At 43.7% G+C, this 17,501-nt stretch overlaps 1 protein-coding gene across 2 annotated transcripts in view; it reads left to right on the top strand.

The window, feature by feature from the left end:
* sdk2a (sidekick cell adhesion molecule 2a) overlaps window positions 1-17,501 on the top strand; it is a 438,915-nt gene that overhangs the window by 318,482 nt on the left and 102,932 nt on the right. For both annotated transcript variants that reach the window (XM_057817593.1, XM_057817594.1), the window contains exons 14-16: window positions 3,437-3,613; window positions 6,739-6,875; window positions 17,011-17,158. In XM_057817593.1, the coding sequence (XP_057673576.1) occupies window positions 3,437-3,613; window positions 6,739-6,875; window positions 17,011-17,158 (462 nt within the window). The remainder of the gene's footprint in view (window positions 1-3,436; window positions 3,614-6,738; window positions 6,876-17,010; window positions 17,159-17,501) is intronic.

Raw genomic sequence — 17,501 nt, forward strand, 5'->3', positions numbered from 1 at the left:
TATCATGAGTGATGCCCCACAAGGGGAGATTTTACATAGAGCCCCAGTCCGAGGTAGATTATCAGTCATGTTTAGCCTTTTGAATTTTCTAACAATTGCTGCAACTGTTGATTTATTCTCACCAAGCTGTTTTCCAATTGTCCCATAGCCTTTTCCAGCTACAGTGGGGCAAATAAGTATTAAGTCAACCACTAATTGTGCAAGTTCACCTACTTGAAAAGATTAGAGAGGCTTGTAATTGTCAACATGGGTAAACCTCAACCATGAGAGACAGAAGGTGGAAAAAAAAAACTGAAAATCACATTGTTTGATTTTTAAAGAATTTATTTGCAAATCATGGGGAAAAATTAGTATTTGGTCAATACCAAAAGTTCATCTCAATACTTTGTTATGTGCCCTTTGTTGGCAATAACGAAGGCCAAACGTTTTCTGTAACTCTTCACAAGCTTTTCACACACTGTTGCTGGTATTTTGGCCCATTCCTCCATGCAGATCTCCTCTAGAGCAGTGATGCTTTGGGGCTGTCGTCGGGCAACACGGACTTTCAACTCCCTCCTCACCCTGTGGCATCAAAATGATAACAAGAACGGTGAGCAAAAATCCCAGTACCACACGGGGGGACCTAGTGAATGACCTACAGAGAGCTGGGACCACAGTAACAAAGGCTACTATCAGTAACACAATGCGCCGCCAGGGACTCAAATCCTGCACTGCCAGACGTGTCCCCCTGCTGAAGAAAGTACACGTCCAGGCCCGTCTGCGGTTTGCTAGAGAGCATTTGGATGATCCAGAAGAGGACTGGGAGGATGTGTTATGGTCAGATGAAACCAAAATACAACTTTTTGGTAGAAAAACAGGTTCTGTGAATACTGAATTGCATCCGAAGAACACCATACACCATACCCACTGTGAAGCATGTGGGTGGAAACATCATGCTTTGGGGCTGTTTTTCTGCAACCAGGACGACTGAACTGTGTAAAGGAAAGTATGAATGGGGCCATGTATCGAGAGATTTTGAGTGAAAATCTCCTTCCATCAGCAAGGCCATTGAAGATGAGACGTGGCTGGGTCTTTCAGCATGGCAATGATCCCAAAGACACAGCCAGGGCAACAAAGGAGTGGCTTCGTAAGAAGCATTTCAAGGTCCTGGAGTGGCCTTGCCAGTCTCCAGATCTCAACCCCATAGAAAATCTGTGGAGGGAGTTGAAAGTCCGTGTTGCCCAACGACAGCCCCAAAACATCACTGCTCTAGAGGAGATCTGCATGGCGGAATGGGCCAAAATACCATCAACAGTGTGTGAAAAGCTTGTGAAGAGTTACAGAAAACGTTTGGCCTCCGTTTTTGCCAACAAAGGGTACATAACAAAGTATTGAGATGAACTTTTGGTATTGACCAAATACTTATTTTCAACCATGATATGCAAATAAAGCCTTAAAAAAATCAAACAATGTGATTTTCTGGGTTTTCTTTTCCACATTCTTTCTCTCATGGTTGAGGTTTACCCATGTTGAAAATTACAGGCCTCTCTCATATTTTCAAGTGGGAGAACTTGCACAATTAGTGGTTGACTAAATACTTATTTGCCCCACTGTATGTGGAGCTCAACAATTTTTTTTCTGGTGTCTTTCAAAAACTCTCTGACCTTGCTCATGGTAGCAGTTGGATTATGACTGACTGTGGGGTGCACGGGTAACAATAATGAGCTCAAACGGGAGGTGGATGGGTGGTTACTCATGGTGTAAAGGTGGACTTTTTTTTAAGGTATACTGAGAACTCTTTTAATGTCATAATTATTGCTGATTCTCAGGGGTACAAATACTTTTGAACTCCAGTAAATTACATATAAATTATTTTAGAAATCATACAATGTGATATCTGGATTTTATTTTTAGATTATGTCTTCGTGAGTGGAAATGCATGAAGTTTCACACCTCTACTAATATATAATAAGTGGGTGAACTTGCAAAATGACAAAGGGTGCAAATACTTCTGTTTCTTACTGTGTAAGGCGCATCTGATTATAAGGCGCACTGGCTTTTGAGAAAATGGAAGGCTTTTAGCTGCAGTGGCGCCACCAGGGGATGGCCAGGGGTGGCCACGGCCACCCCTATAAATTGGTTGGCCACCTCACTGGCCACCCCGCTTGCCAGAAAATCGTTAGATTGTTTTAGCATCAGTTATGCATTTAATCCCAAATAAATGCATTTATTTTGTTAATTAATTTATCGCAATTAACACATTCGCGGTATGACTCATTCACGCATTGCCGCAAACAGCCTGCAATGGCGCCGTTTTACTCATATACAGAGATAAGAGACAGAGTGGAGTAGATACAAGCATTCATTGGGGCCGTGCTTTTAATTGGCAAAATCTTTGTCATCTCTCCCACAGCAACTATAAATATTGTGGGAAGCGACGTGGGGAAGAATGACAGGAGTTGATCTTTTTCTTAACACTCTGTAGTCTACCCAACGCAGAGAAGATATAGAATTTGCAGCCACCACACACAGTCATGGTTGCACCACTTTCCATCATGCATTTCGGCAGAACAGTTAAGTCGCTACAGTATCATTTACTGAAAGCTCAACAAATACACTAGATGGCAATATTTTGTCACAATATACAAACTCACATTTATCCTTTAAGAATTACAAGTCTTTCTATCCGTGGATCCCTTTCACAAAAAGAATGTTAATAATGTTAATGCCATCTTGTGGAGTTATTGTTATCATAAACAAATACAGTACTTATGTACAGTATGTTGAATGTATATATCCGTCTTGTCTTACCTTTCCATTCCAACAATAATTTACAGAAAAATATGGCATATTTTACAGATGGTTTGGAATTGCGATTAATTACGATTAATTATTTTTTAAGCTGTAATTAACTCAATGAATCATTTTAATCGTTTGACAGCCCTAGTTAAATGTACACCTTATGCCTAATATATACATAACACAATAAAACAGAATTGTTGTGGAACTCAAAATGTTGACTGGACAGTTATGGACTATGCACATTAAATCATTAGTAACATTAAATATTAGACAATACACCAAAATATATCAGTAGCTTTGTCCTTAAGTCTTTTTGATAGTTTTCCCCTGACCTTTTTACTGCAATAATATAATGAAAACCTGAAATTATGGCTTTTAGTTTTGGCCACCCCAAGATTTTAAGTTGCCCCATCTGGCCACCCCTATGAAAAATTTCTGGAGGCGCCACTGTTTAGCTGCGCCTTATAGTGCGGAAAATACGGTAAATGAATAAATGGCATTTTATATCAGCCTGTCAGTTTGCTAACGTTACTCCTCGCTGCCCTTGACTCAATTCATCAGTTGCCGATATTTCCCAGTCTTAGTCTTATAATTACATGTTTGTGGGAAGTATATCATTAAAGGATCTTGTTTAATGTTGTATTTTGTTTGTCAGCTACGTGTGGGAGAAGAGCGGGCAAGCGCTGGACGCCAACGCTTCGCCGCGCCTGCGACTGGACGCCGAGGGCACCCTCCACATCTCGCAGACGTGGTCGGGCGACATCGGCACGTACACCTGCCGCGTCACCTCCGTGGGCGGTAATGATTCCCGCAGCGCCCACCTCAGAGTCAGGTGAGCGCCCGGGTGTCGGCCCGCGATGGCGTCGAGATCCGATAGCGAAAATTCCCACTTTGTAAAAAGCACTCAAGCGTCAGCTGGGAAATCACGTGGAAGATAAGTTGACGGCTTAGAGGAAGTTTGATCCAAGAAATTGCAAGTTGATCTGATGAGATGCGTGAAAGTGTGGCTGAACACCACCTTTGGGATTTTCCACGTATTAGCCTTTAATCGCCGACGAATGTACAATTTGGATTCAATTTGATTTCACATTACAGCATGCACTCGGGAAATGGCGTAGACGCAGATGAAATATTTTGAAATATAATTTATTTATAATGTATTTTTTCTCACTGATATGATCAGTCGCTACTGAAATTATTTAGTTATTTTACTAAAATCTAAATATGAGACTTCTAATTTTGAACCATTCTTTTCAATAAAATGAGGCTAAAATGTACTTTGTCAAAATGTTTCGGTGGTATAATTCGAGAGAAATTATTTTATGATGATCAAAACGCTCATGATCATGACGTATCAACGAAGAAAAATATATATAATTTTTTTTTTTGTATACACTTTATGTACATAAATAAAGGAGTTCCGTTTTGTACGCTGGCGACGTAACCTGAATTTCCGTGAAAATCGGAATTCACCCTCAAGTACCTCTGATTATCCCCTAAATCTCAAAATAACTATCCAAAACCTGTATTATATGTCATTTTACTGTCCTCACCAAGACATTTGAGCTAAGTCCTAGCTAGCCAGCAAGTTCTCTCTCTCTCGGCGACTTCTTCATAGGAGCAAATACGCTTTTCCTTGTGTGTGTGCGCGCTGTTCTTCGTGTGCGCAAATATGTTCTTTTTTGTGTGTATATGTGCTTTTACTCGTGGAAATACTACCTGCTGTACGCTTCCTGCGTCAAAATAAAAGCATACATCATAAAACAAAAGTTACAACAAAAAAAAATGGTGGATGAGACTCCAGCGTCGTAAAGTCGAAATCACACAAGTGGGGTCCTACTGAAGGGCTACCTCTGTATTTATACAGTAAATATATACACACTGTATATACATACATACACACAGTGGTATGAAAAAGTATCTGAACCTTTTGGAATTTCTCACATTTCCATATAAAATTACCATCAAATGTGATCTGATCTTTGTCAAAATCATACAGATGTAAAAACAGTGTCTGCTTTAACTGAAACCACCCAAACATTTATAGGTTTTCATATTTTAATGAGGAAAACATGCAAACAATGACAGAAGGGGGAAAATAAGTAAGTAAACCCTCTGCCTATAAGGAGACCTAAAGAGCAATTGAAACCATTTTTTTACCAAACAATTTAAGTCAGGTGTGTGCCCAATCACTGATGAGTGGTTTAAAGCTGCCCTGCCCATTATAAAACACACACCTGGTAAGAATTGTCTTGATGAGAAGCATTTTCCTATGTGCATCATGGCTCGGTCAAAAGAGCTGTCTGAAGAACTGCGATCAAGGATTGTTGATTTGTATAAAGCTGGGAAAGGATACAAAACCATCTCTAAAAGTCTGGATGTTCATCAGTCGACAGTCAGAGAAGTTGCCCACAAATAGAGAGAGTTGGGCACTGTTGCTTCTCTCCCAAGGAGTTGTCGTCCACCAAAGATGACGCCAAGAGTTCAGTGCAGAATACTCAGAGAGGTAAAAAAATAACCCTAGAGCAGGGGTCTCCAAACCGGTCCTCGAGGGCTGCTGTGGGTCCTGGTTTTTGTTCATACCGATCAAGCACAGACCTTTTAACCAATGTGGTTTCTACTAAAACAAGCTGCACCAGACTGCAATCAACTGATTACACTTATAAAACACCAGATTGGTGAAAAGGTGTGGTCTTGTTTTGTCGGAATGAAATCCTGCACCCACTGCGGCCCTCTGTGGAATAGTTTGGAGACCACTGCCCTAGAAAGTCTGCTAAAGACTTACAGAAATCACTGGCACAGTCCAATATCTCTGTGCACACATCAACTATATGTAAAACTATGGCCAAGAATGGTGTTCATGGGACTAAAAAAAACATTGTTGCTCGTTTAATGTTTGCAAAAAGGCACTTGGATACTCCACAGAAGTTTTGGCAAAATATTTTGTGGACTGATAAAACTAAAGTTGAATTGTTTGGGAGTAACACACGTCATGTGTAGAGGAAAAATGTAACAGCTCACCAATATTAACACCTCATACCCACCGTGAAGCATGGTGAAGGGAGCATCATGATTTGGGGCTGTTTTGCTGCCTCGGGGCCTGGACAACTTGCAATCATTAATGGAAGAATGAATTAAAAGGTTTATCAGGATGTTTTGCAGGAAAACCTGAGGCCATTTGTCAGACATTTGAAGCTAAAAAAAAAAAGGATGGATGCTGCATTGTGACAATGATCCAAAACACAGAAGTAAATCAACTTTTGAATGGTTTCAGAAGAACAAAATTTACGTTCTGGAGTGGCCAAGTCAAAGTCCAGACTTGAACCCCAATGAGATGCTGTGGCATGACCTAAAGACAGCGATTCATGCAAGACATCCCAAGAATCTGACAGAACTACAGGAGTTTTGTAGAGAAGAATGGGCCAAGATTAGTCCTGATCAATGTGCCAGACTGATCTGCAGCTACAGGAAGCGTCTGGTTAAAGTTATTGCTGCCAAAGAGGGGGCCACATAATATCAAATGTGATGGTTCACTTACTTATTTTCCCCCCTTCTGTCATTGTTTACATATTATAGTCATTAAAATATGAAAACCCATAAATGTATACTATATAAAAACCTAAATTTAGTTAAAGCAGACACTGTTTTTTCATCTGTGTGATTTTGACAAAGATCACAATTGATGGTGTTTTTATGTAGAAATGTGAGAAATTCCAAAAGGTTCAGATACTTTTTCATCCCACTGTGTCTAAATACAGTAATTAAGTTCTTATGTTAAGTTGAGTTTAGTTTCCTCACACACATCGATCATCTCTCCTGCTCCTCCTTAGTTTAGTTCCAATATTTTTGCCCATTACTGGAGCTTAAAGTGAAAGAACACAATATTTTTTTCTTTATGAAATACAATATTAACATCATTATTTTAATGAGCATGCCATGTTCTTTATGTGGCTCCAGGCAACTCCCCCATGCCCCCGAGAACCCCATCGCCGTGCTGAGCCGTACGGAGAAGCGCGCCATCAACCTGACGTGGGCGCAGGCCTTCGACGGCAACAGCCCGCTCATCCGCTACATCCTGGAGGTGTCCGAGAATAGTGAGTGGACCCTTTTTGAAAGACCAGTGAATGCCTGGAGGCTCCTTATGGATTAAACCCACTGACAAGTCATTAACAGGAAAATGAATCACGCCAGGATGCAAAATTAATCTTATTGTTTTTATGGGCGTGTAATTGAAATTCACTCACATATCTGGACCAGTTGATGCACAATGAGAGGTAATGCTATTTATGGTAATGACAAGTTACCAGGGTGATATTACTTATTCACTGCCATTGATGGCAATAGACGTCCAATCCACTTTAACGCAACGGCTACTAGTGGCGAGACAAAAGATAGAAGTAGTGATATATTGTGGTAGTTTGTATCCCAAAAGGTTATTGTAAGAAAATAAAACGCACAAGAGTATTCTATTCTAATGACAGTCACAAGGAGAGGTGCCTCCCACCTATCGGGGATGAAATCACTTGCAGTCAGGAATCACTCGAGTCTGGTTCAAGATTTAACGTGCACACGGGGTTCAGAAGATGCAAAGTCTAGCATCGCAAAAGTCTTCCTCCCACCCTCTGAAGCCCGCGCAACCTTTTTATTTTCTAAAGTCACATGGTCAGAAACATATCATAACAGTGGGTATGTGGTGCGCGATGATTGGTTAGTTCAGAATAGCAACAGTTTGGGAAGTGAGTCAGCTCCAACTGCTTCTCCTTATTTGGTGTTGTTTCTCAAAACTGGATGCTTACTGTGAAACAGAAGTGAAACTCATTACAGCTGAACTTGGGAATTTTCCACAGAAAAACATCGTAAGGTACGACCTTGGGAACTTAGCTGTAGCTGGGACAAAAGGGAACTAGTCTCACATGTAAGCATATACTTTCACAGCAGCTAATAATTGTGTTTTATGAGCATGAGTAAAATATATTCTTTCACAGTTATCGATATGCTCCTGCCAAGAATCAACATATGGTTTACACTGTTTTAAAAAAATAGAAATCAACAAGTTACTTCCAAATATCTTCCACTAGAATAGTCTTTCTATTAACTCAATGGCTGCCATTGCACTAGACGCCCAATGCATTTAGACTGGGAAGGGGTGAATGCACGTAGGTCACTTGCCATTCATTTTGGAACATTTGCCTGTCACTTCCTGTTCAACAGCCAAAAATCAACAGAAAACGCCCCATAAATGTCCCAAAATCAACAGGAAGTGACCCAGAAATACCCCAAAACCAATAGGATGCTACCAAAATTTCGGGGGCATATACAGATCACTTTTTGTTCATTTCGGGGCATATACAGGTCACTTTCTGTTGACGTTGAGTCATTGCTTATTCATTCGAGGAAGTTTTCAGGTCACATCCTATTCTGTAGCTCAAAATCAACACGAAGTGACCCAGAAATGCCACTAAATCAACAGGTAGTGACCCGGAAATGTCTAAAATCAACAGAAAGTGACTGAAAATTAACAGCAAATGACCTGTAATGCCCAAAATTGACTGCCATAGACGTCCAATCCATTTGAAGTGGGGGGGATGGTCCATCCTAAGAGTTTAAATGAATTGCGTTTACTAGGCTGTGGAGAAGAATGACAGAGACTGGCTTTTGGTTTTAACACTTGCTATTCTTGTGCCCCATACACCGCACGATCCCAACAAACAACACACTTTATTGAACAGAACACACATGACATATCAACAGCAAACACTACTCAGTCGTGGGTACAATGACGACCAATCGACCATTGCGGTGGAACATAGATAACAGTCGCTATAATATTTTACTTTTTTTTTTTTTTTCAACTGTCGCACTATGCGCTATGGCACCCCACCTAGGTCAAGCCCCTGAATGAAAACTTACTATTTTGACAACTTTAGATTGCATATGTCTCATGAACAGTCTCACCATTCTTGAGGAGGATCCAACTAACTCCCTAGTTGCCAAGGTCTCAAATGTGCACCCTGTAAATCGATAAAAATTGCACATTCAATCCAAAATACCCAAATACCCATTAGGGTTTACTCGTTTACTTGAATCTGTGCGCTGATTGGCCGGGACGCATCATCCAAGCATCACTCGATGTGGGCGTTCACCTCTCTAGGATCTCATAGCAGAGAAAGACCACACATTGCGTTGCAGTGCCTCGCTACTTTTTTGAAAAAAATTATTTATTTATTATTATTATTTTTTTTAAATCAACTTACATTTAGTGCTTGTGACAAACAGCCCCAAAACAGCCAGTGCCTTCCAAAGCATGAAGCTGGAGTGTAATGTAAGTGTTTAATGTTTAATGTAAGTATTTAATAGTATTTTCTTTTACTTATATCTCATTGATATCCTAATTATTACATTTGCATGCTTGAAAACCAAAATTGACTGCCATAGACGTCCAAGCCATTTGAAGTGGGAGGGGGCGGGTTTAAATGAATTGCGTCTACTAGGACGTGGAGAAGAATGACAGTGACTGGCTTTTGTTCTTAACTCTTGCTATTCTTGTGCCCCATACACTGCACGACCCCAAGAAACAACACACTTTATTGAACAGAACACACATGACATCTCAACAGCAAGCACTGCTCAGTCGTGGTTACAACAACGACCCATCAACCATTGCGGTGGAACATAGATAACAGTCGCTATAATGTTTTACTCTTTTTTTTTTTGTTTGTTTCAACTGTCGCGCTATGCGCTATGACACCACACCCAGGTCAAGCCCCTGAATGAAAACTTACTATTTTGAGAACCTTAGATTGCATATGTCTCATGAACAGTCTCACCATTTTTGAGGAGGATCCAACTAACTCCCTAGTTGCCAAGGTCTCAATTGTGCACCCTGTAAATCGATAAAAATTGCACATTCAATCCAAAATACCCGAATACCCATTCGGGTTTACTCGTTTACTTGAATCTGTGCGCTGATTGGCCGGCACGCATCATCCAAGCATCACTCGATGTGGGCGTTCACCTTTCTAGGTGTCATATCTGTATGCCTTCTCAGTTCTTTTTTCATTCCAGCATCTGATTCAGCTGGATGGGCGGGGCCGTTGCAACACACCTGTGGCGCATTTGGAGCGCTCATTATTTAAGGACTCCGGCCACAGTCTGCGAGTGTCGGACTATTGCTTGTTTGCTTACTACTTGCCTTGCTTACCGCCTGTGTGTTCATCGTCAGCCTTCGAGTTTCCCGACGTTCTACGGTCGTATTTTGGTTTGGTCATCTTTACACTAGTGCTCTTTTGGGCTTGGTAGTTAGATTCTTGTACTGTTATATTCATGCATTTTTCGCGTGCTCCCTTTGTTGTACTGTATTATTATACTCGCGTTTATTGGCGTGCTCTCTCAGTTTGTTATATCCGCATTTTTCGCGTGCTCCCTTTGTTGTACTTTATTATTACACTCGCGTTTATTGGCGTGCTCTCTCAGTTTGTTAAACCCGCATTTTTGGCGTGCTCCTTTTGTTGTACTTATTAAATACAAACGTTCACTATTTCTGTTTCTTGGTCTGTGATTTGGATCCGCCTCAACGGCTTGCCGTTCACAACAGAATAGTCCGACCATATGGATCCCACAGACTCAGAAAGTATTCGACATGTGCTCGCGGAACACGGGCATATGATCAGCAGGAATGATCAGTCATTGCGTGCATTAGTGAATGTGATCGGCTCGCTAACTACAAGAATTGAGAATATGACGTCACCTGTACAGCCCGTTGACGCTGCCGCGGCGCCCGATCTATCCACCCCGTCTCCAGTGGGCTCGCCGGCAGCTTTTCGGGAGCCGTTGTTGCCACACCCCCATCGTTATGAGGGAGAGGCAGGTGCTTGCCAACTATTTTTGCACCAGTGCTCCCTTGTGTTCGACCAACAACCTCAAACGTTTGCGAGTGATAGATCCCGTGTAGCGTATGCAATGAGCCTCCTTGCCGGTAAAGCTGCAACATGGGCCATGGCGGTAAGCAACTCAAGACCCGCGATCCGTCATTCATTTGAAACTTTTAAGACTGAGCTCGTGAGAGTTTTCGATCATCCGGTTAAAGGCAAAGAGGCAGATGACTGTTTTATAGACCAGAGTGTTGTTGACGCGCTTAAATGTCCTTTAATAAGACTCGCTAGGCCCAAAAGGGTTTTAGACCTCAATGGGCGCCCTCTGGCGGACGTGAAGTTTATTACGCCCCCGCTCAAATTAAAGTTGTCCGGGAATCATTTTGAGGCCCGTAGCTTCTGGGTTATGCCGTGCAAATCGGCTCCGGTCGTGCTGGGACTCTCCTGGTTGAAAGTGCATAATCCTAATATTGACTGGGCGAAGACTCAAATAGTTGCTTGGAGTACGTTCTGTTATGCGCACTGTTTACGTTCGGCGTGTCTACTTCCCGGTCAAGAAAGAACTGCTACCGAGCCTGCTAATTTGAAAAATGTTCCCGCCGAGTATCATGATCTCCAGCGTGTATTCAGTAAAGAGCAGGCTGGTACCCTGCCCCCGCACCGTCCTTACGACTGTGCCATTGATCTGCTGCCCAATGCACCGTTGCCCAGTTCGCGATTATACAAGGTCTCTAGACCGGAGCAGGAAGCTATGAGGGAATACATATCCTCTTCCTTGGCTTCGGGCCTTATTCGCCCTTCGTCCTCTCCTTTGGGGGCGGGGTTTTTCTTCATTGGCAAAAAAGATGGGGGACTTAGACCGTGCATCGACTACCGGGGTCTCAACGAGATTACTGTTAAAAATAAATACCCGTTACCGTTGTTGGATTCGGCTTTCGCGCCGCTAAAATCTGCCACCATTTTCACCAAATTAGACTTGCGCAGCGCTTACCACTTGGTCAGGATTCGTGAAGGAGACGAGTGGAAAACCGCATTTAAAACCCCGCTTGGGCATTTTGAATACTTGGTCATGCCTTTCGGTCTGACAAATGCGCCCGCAGTGTTTCAGAGCCTCATTAATGACGTATTGCGGGACATGCTAAATGTGTTCTGTTTTGTTTATTTGGATGACATCTTAATTTTCTCCAGAAGCTTGCAAGAACATCACCAACATGTCCGGATAGTTCTGCGAAGACTGTTGGAAAACCGGTTGTTTGTTAAGGCCGAGAAGTGTGAGTTTCACCGTGAGTCAATGCAGTTTCTCGGTTTTGTTGTGGAAAAAGGGCAGCTAAGGCCTGATCCAGCAAAAATTCAGGCGGTGGCAGAGTGGCCCACCCCCACCTCACGTAAACAATTACAACGTTTCCTCGGGTTTGCTAACTTTTACAGGCGTTTTATCCGCAATTATAGTATGAGGGCCGAGCCCCTTACCAGGTTGACCTCTAACAAGCGACCATTTGTGTGGTCCTCTGTGGCAGAGGCCGCATTTGTAAGCCTTAAACGAGCGTTCACAAACTCACCTGTCCTTGTTCATGCTGACTCAGATCTCCCTTTTGTGGTCGAGGTTGACGCATCGAGTTCCGGAGTGGGGGCCATCCTTTCCCAGAGGTCTGCAGTCGACCAGAGGCTGCACCCCTGTGCATTCTACTCCCGCCGCCTCAGCCCGGCCGAGGCGAATTATGATGTTGGCAACAGGGAGCTGCTCGCTATAGTCCAGGCATTGCAGGAATGGAGACACTGGTTGGAGGGCACTGAGGTACCGTTCCAGATATACACAGACCATAAGAACTTGGAATACCTTCGTGCAGCCAAGCGCCTCAACTCTCGCCAGGCCCGCTGGGCATTGTTCCTGACCCGTTTCAACTTCCAGATTACCTACCGTCCAGGGTCAAGGAACGGGAAGCCCGATGCGCTGTCAAGGCTCCATGAGGCAGCGGAGGAGGGGTCTTCAGAGGAGTCTATTGTTCCCGAGAATCTGATCGTTGGCGCCCTACGTTGGGAAGTAGAGCGTCTTGTGGAAGAAGCCTTACGAGGGGTTAGGGTACCTGGGGGCTGCCCTGCCGGCAAGTTGTTCGTCCCAGTTGCTCAGCGCGCAGGAGTGCTGAGGTGGGGCCACTCCTCGAAGTTTGCCTGCCACCCGGGTGTGTCCCGCACATTCTTCCTCGTTTCCCAGCGGTTTTGGTGGCCAGGCATGCGCAAGGACGTCACTGACTATGTCTCTGCTTGTTCCGTCTGTGCTCGGGGCAAGCCAGTCCATCGTGCTCCAGCGGGCTTACTCCATCCGTTACCTGTTCCAACTCGCCCCTGGTCACATGTTGCGCTCGATTTCGTCACTGGTCTTCCACGATCCAGGGGTTGTTCGGTCATCTTGACGGTGGTGGACCGGTTTTCCAAGATGGCGCATTTCGTCGCACTTCCCAAGTTGCCTTCAGCCCTGGAGACCGCTGACCTGCTGGTGACACATGTTTTTCGGGCTCATGGGATCCCGTGCGACCTCGTCTCTGATAGAGGGCCCCAGTTTGTCTCACAGGTCTGGGGAGCGTTCTGCAAGGCTTTGGGGGCCACCTCAAGCAAATCTTCGGGTTACCACCCACAATCCAATGGGCAGACGGAACGGGTCAACCAGGAGCTAGAGGCCGCCCTCCGTTGTGTTTGTGAACTGCATCCGGCCTCCTGGTCATCGCACCTCCCATGGGTGGAGTATGCGCGCAACACCCTTGTTTCCTCTGCTACTGGGAGGTCACCTTTCATGACTGCATATGGGTACCAGCCTCCACTGTTTCCTTCCCAAGAAGCCGAAGTCATCGTGCCATCTGTCCAGGTGCACCTGCGGAGGGCCCATAGGGTCTGGAGGGACGCAAGGGCTGCACTAGTCCGCACGGCGGCCCGCAACCGGCAGATAGCTGATCGCCACCGACGGCCCGCTCCAGTCTATCGCCCAGGCCAGATGGTCTGGCTGTCAACGCGGGATTTACACCTGGCTGGGACTTCAAAGAAACTGGGCCCTCGGTTCGTGGGTCCTTTTGCTGTTGATGCTGTGGTGAACCCTGTGACTGTAAGGCTGAAGCTTCCCAGCTCGATGAAGGTTCACCCAGTTTTCCACGTCTCTCTGCTCAAGCCAGTCTCCACCTGTCCCCTGAACCCTCCGCCAGTGCCTCCTCCTGCTCCTCGCGTAATCGACGGTGGGCCGGTGTACACGGTACGTGCCATTCTCGACTCAAGGAGGAGGGGTAGGGGGGTGCAGTACCTGGTCGACTGGGAAGGTTATGGCCCTGAGGAACGCCAATGGGTCCCCCGCTCCTGGATCCTCGATCCGTCGCTGCTGCGGGATTTCCACTCTCGTCATCCCACGAAACCAGGTGGTCCGCCAGGGGGCGTCCGTTGAGGGGGGGGTTCTGTCATATCTGTATGCCTTCTCAGTTCTTTTTTCATTCCAGCATCTGATTCAGCTGGATGGGCGGGGCCGTTGCAACACACCTGTGGCGCATTTGGAGCGCTCATTATTTAAGGACTCCGGCCACAGTCTGCGAGTGTCGGACTATTGCTTGTTTGCTTACTACTTGCCTTGCTTACCGCCTGTGTGTTCATCGTCAGCCTTCGAGTTTCCCGACGTTCTACGGTCGTATTTTGGTTTGGTCATCTTTACACTAGTGCTCTTTTGGGCTTGGTAGTTAGATTCTTGTACTGTTATATTCATGCATTTTTCGCGTGCTCCCTTTGTTGTACTGTATTATTATACTCGCGTTTATTGGCGTGCTCTCTCAGTTTGTTATATCCGCATTTTTCGCGTGCTCCCTTTGTTGTACTTTATTATTACACTCGCGTTTATTGGCGTGCTCTCTCAGTTTGTTAAACCCGCATTTTTGGCGTGCTCCTTTTGTTGTACTTATTAAATACAAACGTTCACTATTTCTGTTTCTTGGTCTGTGATTTGGATCCGCCTCAACGGCTTGCCGTTCACAACACTAGGATTTCATAGCAGAGAAAGACCACACATTGCGTTGCAGTGCCTCGCTACTTTTTTATTTATTTATTTATTTATTCATTTATTTATTATTTTTTTTATCAACTTACATTTAGTGCTTGTGACAAACAGCCCCAAAACAATCAGTGCCTTCCAAAGCATGGAGCTGGAGTGTAATGTAAGTGTTTAATGTTTAATGTAAGTATTTAATAGTATTTTCTTTTACTTATATCTCATTGATATCCTAATTATTACATTTGCATGCTTGAAAACCAAAATTGACTGCCATAGATGTCCAATCCATTTGAAGTGGGAGGGGGCGGGTTTAAATGAAATGCGTCTATTAGGACGTGGAGAAGAATGACAGAGACTGGCTTTTGTTCTTAACTCTTGCTATTCTTGTGCCCCATACACTACACAACCCCAAGAAACAACACACTTTATTGAACGGAACACACATGACATATCAACAGCAAGCACTGCTCAGTCGTGGTTACAATGACGACCCATCAGCCATTGCGGTGGAACATAGATAACAGTCGCTATAATGTTTTACCCTTTTTTTTTTTGTTTCAACTGTCACGCTATGCGCTATGACACCACACCCAGGTCAAGCCCCTGAATGAAAACTTACTATTTTGAGAACCTTAGATTGCATATGTCTCATGAACAGTCTCACCAATTTTGAGGAGGATCCAACTAACTCCCTAGGTGCCAAGGTCTCAAATGTGCACCCCGGTAGAACATAGATAACAGTCGCTACAATATTTTACATTTTTCAACTGTCGCGCAATGTGACAGTTAATTAAAAAAAAAGTAGAATAGTTACTTACCAAATTGTAAGTAAAGTAAATGAAAGTGCTGAAGATAGCTCTGGTAGACTGCGTGGTTCACTATGGACGAGTGCGAGAATGTTTTGGTGTCAGAAAAGCACAAAATAGACATGGCAGATGTGTGCATGTTTGAAAGAACACCCAAAGAACTCTGGGTACAAAAAAAACATTTTTTTCTAATTTGACTTACAGATACATCAAGTTAGGCATGTTTTCCAGCCCCATATCGCTACTTACTTATTAATGCTTTTGCTCCGAAAAACGTATGAATACATTCTATTTTTAATTGTTTCAGTGTCCCAAAAAAGTAATTATACATCTTTTAGTTTTTTTTTTTTTTTTTTTTTGACAAGAGGCATCTCTAGGTTCTTTTGCACCTAAACTGCAATGCCCAATGCTCAAAACTCATTTTAAAGCAATAAAACTGGCCACTGGAGGGCAGTAGCGCTTTTTGTAAGAACTCATCTCGGGCCAAGAAAGGAAGTGAAGAAAAATAGTCAGGAAATGGAAATTGGAGGGATCTTGTGAATTTGAGAAAAATGTGGAGAACGATCAGGGAAAAAAAGGCAAACGACACTGGAGGAGTGTTTTGAAAAGAAAACCATCGTCAAAGGATTCAAAAAAATCTATCTTGATGAGACAGACCGTGACGGCCACAACAGCATCAGGTTCCACACGCGTTCTGCGGCGCTCACATTTTCGTTACTGCTGAGCCCGAGGTTGAAACCAATGATGAAAATGATGAAGATGATGAAAAAAGTGAGACCGATCTTGATCTGGTCTCATCAGATTACTGGGAGCCACCTCATTCAACCGGAAGCAGCCTTCCCCGTTATGTGCGCAAATAGTTCAACAGTTCAATAGTTTGTTATGTGTAAATAAATTGTTACTTTGCGATCAAAAGCTCTATTTTTCTTGTTGTTTATGTTATTTTGCAGAACGAAAACATTATTCAGATGTTTGGGATGTCACAAAAGCGAAAAATAGCTGTGTTAAAGTCAAAGTTATGTTTGAAAAGGATGCTTTTACAAAAAGCTCAATTTCTTTTTCATCAGAAATTGGAAAATTGTTCAAACTAAGCTATTTTCTAATGCTGATTTCTAAAGAATGGAAAAAGATATGAACAAACTTTTTTTTCTGCTGAAAGAAGAGAGTCTAATCTTTCTTTTGGTGCGTTCCATGTTTATATAAAAATAGAACAGAATTTTCTGTGGGCCTTGCAAAATCAGTCAAAATCCAGTAAAACGGCCGGAAGCGAAGGGCCTTGCTCTGGTGAAAATGGCTGGGAGTGAATGATTTAAAAATTAGTATTAACAGGTTGATTAAAAAAAAATTTGGTCCACTTATCATATTTAATTAAGTTGTATATCAGCATTTACAGTGTAATGGCTACCATTTATGGTGATAAATGTCCAATCCATTTTAACACAATGGCTTCCATTGACAGTGATAGATGGTCAATGATACTGTCAATGGCAGTGAACGACAAAACCTACACCGCATTTTTCTCATTTTTAACCAGACGCTCCATGGACGGTGCTCCTCGCCAACATCGACCCCGAGTCCAACGGAGTGTCAGTGGGCAGCCTCATCCCGGCTCGTTCCTACCAATTCCGCCTGTGCGCCGTCAACGACGTTGGTCGAGGCCAGTTCAGCAAAGAGAGCGAGCGGTAAGTTATGCTAGCTGTAATAGTACGGGAAAGGATGGTCCCTTTCAAGATAGAATGAAAGTGAATTTGGGCTTTGTGAAGACTCGATGGCAGCGTTGACCCATCTCCGTGCGGCCGCCTTCTATTAACTCTCCACCACCGGCTCGCCGACCACTCGCAAGGCTTGAAAGAAGCGACAGCCTCGCACGCGAACGGATTCGTGGAGCCAATTCTCGCTCTCGTCCGACATGAAAGGAGCTAGCGATATACAGTGCGCGCGTAGCATACCTGTCAGACTAATCCCGCGCACAAACCAATTTAAAACGAAAATGGCCTGCAGCCTTCACTAGCGGCCCACCGTGAA

This window comes from Corythoichthys intestinalis, chromosome 16 (genome assembly GCF_030265065.1).
Source record: "Corythoichthys intestinalis isolate RoL2023-P3 chromosome 16, ASM3026506v1, whole genome shotgun sequence".
Lineage (NCBI taxonomy): Eukaryota > Metazoa > Chordata > Actinopteri > Syngnathiformes > Syngnathidae > Corythoichthys > Corythoichthys intestinalis.